The 10,859-nt window shown below is 37.2% G+C and overlaps 1 protein-coding gene across 2 annotated transcripts; it reads right to left on the bottom strand.

Moving 5' to 3' along the window:
- Nucleotides 1-800: 800 nt before the first annotated feature.
- LOC122028571 (65-kDa microtubule-associated protein 3-like) lies at nt 801-4,591 on the bottom strand. Of its 2 annotated transcripts, none has more exons than XM_042587414.1 (13): nt 4,274-4,591; nt 3,729-3,819; nt 3,390-3,596; nt 3,053-3,301; nt 2,764-2,973; nt 2,536-2,691; nt 2,305-2,446; nt 2,080-2,231; nt 1,925-2,012; nt 1,771-1,844; nt 1,619-1,693; nt 1,335-1,554; nt 801-1,270 (listed from the first exon to the last, which is right to left on the bottom strand). In XM_042587414.1, exons 2-13 carry the CDS (start codon nt 3,798-3,800, stop codon nt 912-914), a joined length of 2,004 nt encoding a protein of 667 aa, XP_042443348.1. In that variant the 5' UTR covers nt 3,801-3,819; nt 4,274-4,591; the 3' UTR covers nt 801-911. The 2 variants fall into 2 exon arrangements, with proteins under 2 accessions (XP_042443348.1, XP_042443349.1); XM_042587415.1 differs by having other exon boundaries at nt 3,729-4,171.
- Between the last annotated feature and the right edge of the window lie 6,268 nt (nt 4,592-10,859).

Here is a 10,859-nt window from a genome sequence, read left to right on the forward strand (position 1 = left end):
CCAGTTCGACTGCCCGCCGAGAATCTCGGGCTAACTGGATGCAATCTCCTGTGGAATGAGTGTGAGACCTGTGGTAGGTACAATAATAGGGCCCCCATTGACCGGGTCTAGGGCCTTGGACAGATTTGACTTGTTGCACCACCCTGAATTCTTGACTGGGAGGAAATCCTGGCCGGGCATCCTTAGAGCGGGGAAGGGGTCGAGCGGGAGGTTGGGGCGGCCTTCTCTCCGACTTATTGGTAGGAGCAAGTGCTTTGTTTGCTTTCCTCCGGGTCGCTTGGACTTTTTCTATATTAATGTAGTTTGCTGCCTTCCCAAGCATCTCATCAAAATTCTTCACAGGCTCTCGAATGAGGGCTCGGAAGAACTCCCCTTCCACCAAACTATGGGAAAATGCGCTCATCAAGATCTCTGAGGTAGTTGACGGGACGCCCTGAGCTACCTAGTTGAAGCTCTTTATGTAAGCCCTCAGGGGCTTTGTAGGCCCCTGTTTAAGGGCGAATAGATAATGGTTTGTTTTCTGATATTTTTTACTACTGGCGAAATGATGCAGGAAAACGTTCTTGAAATCCTGAACGCAGATGATGAATCCGACAGATAATCCATTGAATTACTTTTGTGTCGAGCCCGGTAGTAAAACTAAACTACAACCAAACTTAAATCAAACTCAAGTTTGTAAAAAAAAAATCAAAAACTTATTTCAACAGTTTTTTCCCTTTTAGTCTCGATTTAATTTAATATCTTTTTTTTTTAATACCATGAAACTCGACTTATTCGACTTGTTTATAGTCCAACCACTTGATATGAGAACCATGAGAGAAAATCATGGTTTGCACGCTATTTATTGTAGAATTTATGGGAACAATTTACACAGGTCCAGATCAAGCCCAGATGATGATGCAGCTCAGAATTCATCTGTTGAAATGGAGTGCAAGCCTCCTCTCCTCAAACGAATACTCTGTCTCCTCCGCCGCCACTCTCTTCGCCGCAGCTGCGTTGGAGAGGCCAGTGGATGCAGGCGGCGCAGAGACGTGCATCGGCGCTGCTGCTTTCGTCGGAGTACTACTCTTTGAGGTCAGGCCCGCTGCATTCGGCATCTTGTTCTCTTCCAGCTCACTAAAGGAAGCGGGCTTCGGCGATGCCAACGGAATGTTATCGATAGGAATGGGAGAAAAAGGTTTGCGGGGGGCGCCCACTGGTTGCGCCGGCAAGGTATTATTATACGACGGCTTCTTCACCGGAACGCCGGCTAGATTCAGGCCTCTCGCACCTATGACAGCTTAGCTTAATCTTACAGAAAGCTTGAAAAAAAAAAACTTGTTTGGAGATCTTACAGCAAGAAAGTGCCCCGAGATCGTCTATCTTCTTCCCCGACCGAGGGGACTTAGCGGAATGCACCTGCGATGGTATTCCAGCAAATGAGAGCCGCCGGTGTGCGCCTCCAGACAACGTCCTCGCCGCTTTCTTGCCACTTTGAGGCTTCGAGGGGCTCGGTTTCGACCCATACACGGCTTCCTGCTTAGCTACGAACTTCTCTTGGAGTTTCTTCTGATCCTGAACCATCCATGTCTTAGTCCAGAGCCACACACATTGGAATTTCGGAAAACAGATCGCTTACCCTCTGTCTCTTCCGTGCTTCCTCTTTCTCTTGCCTGATCTTGGCGTACTCTTCCAGCGTCGACAGAAGCCGCACCTGAAGGTGCAAGTCAGTTACGATCGAAGTGCTTTACCTGTTCATCGACACCAAAAGATCATTGAAGCAATACTCACGCCGTCATACATGAATCCCATACTCGTTCCTTTCTCCCATTGTGTGACTTTGGCTGTCAGAGTATCCACCATTGCTGCTCGAGAAACAGAAAGGCCGTAAATCAATATCACAAAAAGGTTTTGTATTCCAAAGATCTTTGGTGTTTGTAAACACCTGGAATCTTGATAACCAGCGCACGAGCTTTTTCGGCACGCTTCAGCATCAGGTGAGCACCCCTTCCAGCATTGTACCGGTTCTCATCCTACAGGAGTTCACACAAGTCAGAATTCAGGGCCGAATTAAACTGTTAAACCTATCATATTACAGACCCTGTCATATTCCTCAAGCCATGCTTCCTCTTCGCATGCTGTCGACCATTTTTCTACCCTTTCAAGGATATCCTTCCTGCTAAAAGCTTCCTCTTTGGCTGCCGTGATTCGTTCTTTTATCTGTTCCAGGACTGAGCAGGAATCCATAGCTCCTGCCAAAAAAAGAGATTTGGAGCCTTTCTCAATTTCAAAATTACAGAATGCAAGAGTCTCAATCGACGGTACCAGATTCAATAGCACTAAGTTCAGAATCTATAACCAAATGAGCCCGTAGGCGAAGCTCTTCCAGTTCTGTTCTTTTCTTCGAGATGAGTTCTTTCATCTTGCTTGCTTTGAGTTGTTCGAGTCTCGAAACTTCTGCTTCCACCTTCATATTGGAAATGTGCTAGTGATGCATCTAACCAAACGTATGGCAGGAGCCAAATGAGGGTCCTACTCTAGTTTGCAAAAACTTACAGAACTTAGAAAGTCCTCTGAAAGGCTTTTTGCCTCAGTGATTTCTTCTTCTGAAGCAGCAATATTGCGAGTCACATTGTGAAACCGTCGTTGTTCTTCGATAGGCGTGTCCATCAAATTCCACAATTCCAGCATTGTAGATGCAAGATCTTGAACCTGCCAATATTAGCTCATGCAATCAAAGAATGGCTAAAGCAAAGAAACAACTAGTTCAATGGCATTGTCTACCTTCTGCATCCTTTCAAGTTTAGTCTCTCGCAATCTCCCGATAGTAAGGGCAAGCATTTCCATCGTGACGTTGCTGACACTCTTTGAGGCTTCAGATTCATAAAAACTAGGGTCTATGCTTCTTAGTGTTTCTTTAACATCAGCACCAAGAACAGAACATAGTGAATTCAGAGTGGACAGACGATCCATAATTTGTTTCAATTGGTCATTCTGCAAGAGAATCAAAGTCAATTGTAAAAATTACAAAAAAGTAAAAGAAGTTAGTGGAATGCGAGAAGTGGTTCCCAACCTTCTGCTCTTGAAGTAACTCAAGATGACTGCACATTTCTTGAAGCTTTCTTGTAGATAAATCAGATTCATCAACAACCAGCTTCGATGGGCTGCACTCGTTAGGCATGATCTCAATCGAAATCGACCTTAGCTGCTCCATTACATGAAGGAAATTCTTCAATTTCTCATCTTTCCTCATCCTCATCTCATCAAGCTGCAGTGTTATGGACTTCAGTTCCTCCTTTAAGCTTCCTGCTCTCTGAGCGGGCTAGAAAAATAACAGCACCAAATATCATAGACAAGAACAAATGAGCTGAAAACACCAATAAATTAAGCTCATGGCAATAGAGAACCACCTGTCTAGTGTGAACCGGTAGCTCACCCATTGCAGAACAGATGGCTGAAACCTCTGCTTCAGAGTCAGCAATTGCTCGTCGCAACTGAGCTCTACAACGGTTAGCCTCATCGACCTTACTTCTATAAATCTTGAGGCACTCCTGCTCTAGTTCGACTAGCATCTTGTCCTTTTCAGTATCAGACTCACCAACCTCATCCCATATAATCTGAAACAAAGCAAGTGCTTACTTGATTTCCTATCAGAAGGATCTGCAAACCATGAGCTTGCAAGAATACAGACAATTGTCCAATGTCCCTAAAAGCAATGATGTACATAATGACAGTGATTGTGAACAAACCTGAAGCTCATTTAGAAGAGATCCACATGCCGTCTCTAATTGCGATGGCTGATCGGTAGAGGAACAAGTCATAATAGTCAATCACTCTAATCTGCAAAAGGAATATTTGGCACTAGAAAGCAACCAAAACACAGAAACACAATGCAGTGGAAACTACTAACTAGAAGAGGATAAGAAACTACAAATTGTTTATGTATTCTTATAAATCTGATGAGGAACTACTGCGACTTGTTCCAACACTGCCTAGAACCGTGTCCAACTCTCTTTTAACTGACAGAGTTCCAGCATGGCGATGAGTCAAGGCGATCATGCTTCCATGAAATCAATCTAATCGCATCATAAACACACATGGATTCCTCGGAAACAAATTCGTAGAGTGTATGGGGGATTATTGAAGTTTAACATCAAGGAAAGTCTGCTAGGACATCTATCGAACAGAAAATCTGCATGGAGTACTGAAGACTAGATCATGCAACGTCATGGAAGATAGAAACATACATGCTCAAGTAGATGAAACGGGCAGGTAAAAAAAAATGAACCCGTACATTAAAGGAAAGAGAACTTGAACTGAAGCAGCAAATCTGAAGGCCTGTCGAAGATCTTCGACACAAGTAAATTGAAGCCCTAGAAACTGGAGCAGCAGTAGCGGAGGAGAATTACATGACAGAATAATAATCATTGGTTTTTTTTTTTTTTTTGAATAATTAGAACTTAAAATGATGCAATATCCATGATTAGATTTGAATTCGATGGGTTGAAATTTTGATCTTGATAGGTTTTTGTTTTCGGCATTAGAAAATTCAAAAGAAGGGATTAAGGCAGCCAAAGCCAATCAAATTACTAGGCTGAATAAACCAAATGGACTTGTTCTTTCATCCTTACCCATTTGATTTAAAATATGTGTATTAAATATAAATTACTAATTTTTTATTTTATTTTCTCAAACAACCTGATAAGTTTTAAAGACCTTTATTATATTTTTATTATTTAAAGACTGTAAATTAAAAATAAAAGATTTTCATGAATCCAGAAGCTTTAAAAAAAAAATAAATACAATAAAAATTGTAAAAAAATCCAAAATAAATTTTAGAATAAAAATAAAAATTTTAAAATTATTTTAAAAATTTACAAAAACTCCATAAATTTATAAAAAGTTTGGAAAATCAAGACAGTGATGTAAAAATTTAAAATAGATTTGAGCATATTTATTATTTTAAAATTATAATAATACCTCCATGGAAGTCACACAAAAATTCATTCTATCTTTAATACATGATCACTGAGAAAGAACCTTGATTGCTTCTCATAAAAATCATAGAGAAAACTTATAATATATAGTAGTTTTCAAATATATATCGGTGAGATATTAAGATGATGAGCTACTTTAATGTATTGATATGGTACATTTTGATGAACTATGCCTTATAAATTCACATGAATTAAGTGTTAACTAATCCTGAGAAAAACTCACTTGCATGTAGGCCTGAAAATTATTTTTAAAATAATTTTAAAAAAATATTAGTGCAATTTATGAACTATTTGTTAATATTAGCCCTATACTAATTATGAAATGATTAATAAAGGTATTTTTTATCATATTTTACTTATTAATAAAAGGCAAAGTTGATTATTCACTACACCAAATATGACTTCCTGTAACATGCAAATATGCTATCCGTGACACGCATTACACGCTGCACAACTACGAGCTGTTAAAAGTCATAAAACATCAACAGCACGCACTGAACGCTGCAGTTAAGAGCATTCGCAGTGTGCACCGCATGCTGCGATTATAAGCATTCACAGCGCGCATCGCATGCTACAATTAAGAGTAATCAATAGCATTTGCAGTGCGCACTGCACGATGCGGTTACAAGCATTCGCAGTGTGCATTGCGCACTGCAGTTAAGAGCAATCGACAGCATTTGCAGCATGCACCGCACGCTCATTGACAGCATGCACCGCACCTTGCGATTAAGAGCATTAACAGCACGCATCGCACGCCATGATTAAGAGCATTCGCAGTGCACATTGTGCGTTGTAGTTACAATCATTCAAATACCACATACAGATACCACACAAATTATAATGCTACATACAATTATAATACCGCACGCAAATTATATCACATACATATACTACATACACACAATTATAAAATCAAAACTCAAACAATTATAATATCACATTCAGCCATAAACATCACACTTAAGTAAAAGAATCCAAACTAGTAACAAAAAATTCACTTAGTAACATAATTTCTTTCCTACAAAAGATTATATGACTTTAAAATAAATAGAATCTATATCAGTTATGCACAACTATAAACTTAGATAACCAAGCGACTATACTTCCTATTGCATCCTCGAGAAAAAGTATTTTATCATTTAGTCTAATTAGGTCCACATTCTCTACAAAAACTTTATCAATCAAACTTTCCAACATGATCCACCTAGAAGAACGTGATGCATTTTTTGCTTTTGGATCTATGGATGCAATTCGACCTTCTGCCATAACTCCATCAATACACCAATGAAGTAGCTTACATTTAGCATTATCCCTGATATCTCCATTACTCACATCATTCATTTTTGACATATAACAAAACAAAATTATTAATTCTACCATATCTATTTTATAACAAATATGTAATTTAGAAAACATAAATTACAAAATAATTACCTGAGCTACAGTTAGAGGTTGATTAATATTATTAACATTACTACTTTTTTTCCATGATTACCGCCGCCAATATCATTACCAATATTACTACCAATGCTACTGTTAGCAACATAATTTTATAAATAAATTGTGTCAATTAATATCACCATAAGGAAATTTTACTAATAAGAACACAAAATAACTCAAAGTAATTAAGACAAATGATGACAAACTTTTCCATATTATATCTTATGTTGTTAATTACTAACCTATTCTTGCTCATTTTGTTGCCTCATATTTTGAAAAAAATAAGAATCTTATTTCTTGCATTTCTTGTTGAAGGTTATTCACCATACTTTCAAGTCGTTTAATAATTTTATTTTGTTGCATAAAAGCTCTAACTTTCAATGGTGTTACTCCAAAACTCATTTCATGCACTCTACCTCGAGCTTCCTTGCCAAATACAAGACTAATTGCATCATCAGGAATGTTAGTTATGTTGTGAGATTCAGGAGGACACCATTCTATTTCTTTCTACAAATAAAAGAAGATAACTTTTAAAAATGATAAAATAAGAAATTTAGATTATCTATTTTTTCTTGCGAATTCTACAAATAATAAAGAGATGATTTTATTACCATTTTCTCTCCAATAGGTTGACTACTAGGTTCTCTATTTTTTTTCTTGTGACCTTCAATCCAAACTTTTGATCATGTAATTGATGTATCTATAAGACTTATTTTTTTCTTAAGTATAAAACATATAAACAGTGTTAGAACAAATAATGTTACTAATTAAGTGTATATGTAAAACTTTTTGTATAAAGTTTGAAAAATAAAATTTTTTACCATCATGTAAGCCAAATGGACATAATCTCTACAACTCATTGTGTGAATGTGGTCTTGATTTTCCCTCATTGTTCTAAATTTTACACTTTTTCCTTGTGAATCAAAAAATATCTAATATATTCATATATAATTAATTATCCATTGAATCAACAAATAATAATTACTTAGACAAGAGAAATGAAAATAAACATTAACAATTAAGATATAAAAGATAAAACATGAAATAAAAAGATAGTAACAAAAATACTAATAACCCCTCTAAAAAAGTGTTGATCAAAACAACATAAAGTAACATGAACATTTTGATTTTTCATAAGAAGATTGTTGCCAACATGAGATCAAATGGTGATAATTAATCCAAGATTTAAAGTTTCGATATTATGCTAATTTTAGTATCAGCCTGAAGAGTACCATCTCGAACATATATGTGCCAAGACTCAACTCATGAGCTTAGGTATAACCATGTGAACAATCCAATTTGAATAGTAAATTATGTCAACTTAAGATCTTTGTTTACTATACAGCTTCACAAAATTCAATTTTAACATGTCATATAAATAAATATTTATCCATACTATTCTCCTATGTTTCTATGTCATCTACACCTACTCTCAATAAATTGATGATATTTCTACTTTCTCCACCCACTGCTTCAGTCTCCTCTGATGAGATGTTGAGAACCATCATCGGTGGAAGCTTTTGGAATCAATGATGTTACACATTCAATGCAGTATAGTTGATGGTAGTGTACTAACTGATTACCCAACTCAATGCCAGCAAAAGAGAATAAAGCCAGCATATGTGGACACGGATGAGCATGGTCTACTAATTGATGCTAGCCTTAACAAGTCAAATCCTCCACATAATATTTAATTTTCTCCAAGTTTGACTTCATTATTATAAAGTGGTGCGTGAATGAAGTGGCTGTGTAGATGATTGAATGCCAGCTTGTAAAACAATCAATGTGCAAGTGTAATCAAGCCACATTGACCAAGTAGTGATGTAGCAGAAGCTAAGTATGATTTTACATTGAAAATATATAAGAAAGATCAGGTTTATAAAGAAAAAACTATCATTATTAGCCTGAGACATTTTAGATAGAATTCAAAAGTAAAATCATGAGAGCTTAAACCCAAAGTGAATAATATCATGTAATTATGGAGATATCTAAATTCTTTTTTATCCTACAATTGGTATCAGAGTCCAGACTATCAAAAGATTTAACTGTCGACTGTACACAAGAGTTATGGTCTGATTGAGCCATGTGGGTACAATATTGACCTCGAACAAAGAAAGTGGAGGCTCCTATATTCGGATCAAGAGCACTAGACACTAGACAGGAAGTCCTAGTTGCGGCTAGGTAAGGAAGTCATAATAGGTCGGGTGGACCGAAAGACAGGAAGACCTGGTGGATCGAGGATCAGACGTGGGAAGCCTATGATCCTTTGTTTGAGGGGGGATTGTTGGTGTTGTAAGGTTACAAACATAGTCTCACATTGAAAACATATGAGAAAGATCATGGATTTATAAGAGAAAATATATCTCCATTAGCATGAGGCCTTTTTGTTGGGGTTGCAAAGTTGCAAACATAGTCCCATATTGAAAATACATGGAAAAGATCATGGGTTTATAAGAGAAAGATATCTCCATTGGCATGAGGCCTTTTGGGGAGAGCCCAAGAGCAAAACCATGAGGGCTTAGGCCCAAAGTGGACAATATCATGTTGAGTCAAAATCAAATCTAGCTGACATCTTCACAAAGCCCTTACCTGAACTTGAGTTCAACTCACTTAGAAGACAAATAGGAATGTGTTGGGTAGAGTAGGTATTGAGTTTCAAATATGTTCTACTTGTTTTCAAAATAAGGTTTTAAAAAAAAATTCTAGGAAAATATTGTTTTTAAAATTCCAATTTTACTAGATTTTTAAAATATGGAATTAGCTTAGGTTCTACCCTAGAAATCCTGTTCCCCTAGATTTAAGCCAGAGCATCTCACAAACACCTAGGTATACCTTGCTTGTGCTTGAAAAACATAGAATGATGTGAGATGCATAGGGTACAGCCTGGACTCAAGAATGCTTATTACTGTGCATCAATATGAGTCTGGGTGTTAAATACCTTATTAACAGTAATCAAGTCAAGTCTTCCAGCCTTAGTCAAATCTAACTGGACTAAATGACTTAACTTGACTAATCAAGCGAAAGCTGCTGCCCTCTAGGCAATCAGCAAGTAGCTAAAGGTTAGAACAGTTGGTGAAGGAAATGAGAATATTAAGCATGCTTGTACTTTAGGGTTCTGATACCCGATCAAAACCAATTGATTGCTATTTAACTGGACTCATTCTTGAACTTAGGGACCAAAATATATATATATATATATAAAAATTTTTTTAGCTACTCTCTCTCTTCATCCTAAAATTTAAACAAATTCTTACTCCTAAGTTTTCAAAAATAAGTATTATTTTATTCAAAATTAAGCTATGCTGTATTTTCAAAAAGTTAATGTTTGCAAAAGGCTTAGCTAAGTGATTCATACAACAACTTTCAAATTTTTTCAAACTTAGCCAACCTTGAAACCTGACTTTATAAATTCTTGCTAAGATATTTTTCTAAGTTAACCTACAGATTCATTCTTCAATTCGCTAAAAGTATTAAAAATTATAGTTTTGCAAAATTTTTATTTCAAATTTTAGGAGTCAACTTAGTACCTATCCCGTTTTTCAAAGCCTAAATCAGTTTTTTTTCTAAAAACTTATAACTGACTTTCAAATGACTTATTTTTTGATAAATGGCAAAGGGAGAGAATAGGAAATTCACAAGTAAAAAGTAAAAATTTCAAAGTGAAAATTCAAAAAGGAAGCCCTGTATTAAGGGGGAGCTTAAGTTATGCTTGTATTTGATTTTATATACTTAAGCTTGCTCACTTACACTTTTTTAAGTATCTTATGCACTTGTTTTACTTAATTTTGAATTTCGGTTGCCATAATAAAAAAGGGGGAGATTGTTGGTGCGGGAAGCATCCGACGATCGAACCTGAGTTTTGAGATGTGTGGTGATCTAACAAGGTTCATGGAGCTTGCAGGAAAGTCTTAAGTGATACTTAGGCAAAAGTCCTAGCTGCGGCTAGGCAGATGAAAAACCTAGGGGGTGGTAACCCTAGGTCCTAGGGGGAGGTAACCCTAGGTGGAGGAAAACCCTAAGGGGCGGCAACCTTAGGTCCTATGGGGTGGTAACCCTAGGTGGAGAAAAACCCTAGGGGGCGATAACCCTAGGTCCTAGGGGGTGGTAATCCTAGGTGAAAAGTCCAGTTGGTCTGGAGGACCAGACTGGCATCAGGTAAATCTCCTGAGTGGAGTAGGTGAGGACGCGTTCCCCGTAGAAGGAACAGTAGGCGTTGGGTCGACCTAGGGTTTCCGGTCGGAAACCTGAAGTCAGACCCGGACAGTCTGGTGACTGTCAAATTTATTTATATATTATCTTTTGTGTTCTAACTCTGTTTTGCAGGAAACTAATATTTTTGGTGCAGGATTAGAACTGACCAGGATCAGTCGACCGAACCTTAGATTCGGTCGACCGAACCTCCAAGATAACAGATTAGGTCTCCAGAAGTTGGACCAGGCTCGA

This window comes from Zingiber officinale, chromosome 10B (assembly GCF_018446385.1).
Source record: "Zingiber officinale cultivar Zhangliang chromosome 10B, Zo_v1.1, whole genome shotgun sequence".
In the NCBI taxonomy this organism is placed as follows: domain Eukaryota; kingdom Viridiplantae; phylum Streptophyta; class Magnoliopsida; order Zingiberales; family Zingiberaceae; genus Zingiber; species Zingiber officinale.

Excerpts from the sequence above, each read along its gene's own strand:
- LOC122028571 (XM_042587414.1), bottom strand. The coding sequence starts at position 3,800 with ATGACTTGTTCCTCTACCGATCAGCCATCGCAATTAGAGACGGCATGT. Across the intron at positions 2,447-2,535 it reads CAGAGGACTTTCTAAGTTCT|GTGGAAGCAGAAGTTTCGAG; the intron begins GTAAGTTTTTGC and ends TCCAATATGAAG. Across the intron at positions 1,555-1,618 it reads AAGCACGGAAGAGACAGAGG|GATCAGAAGAAACTCCAAGA; the intron begins GTAAGCGATCTG and ends TGGATGGTTCAG.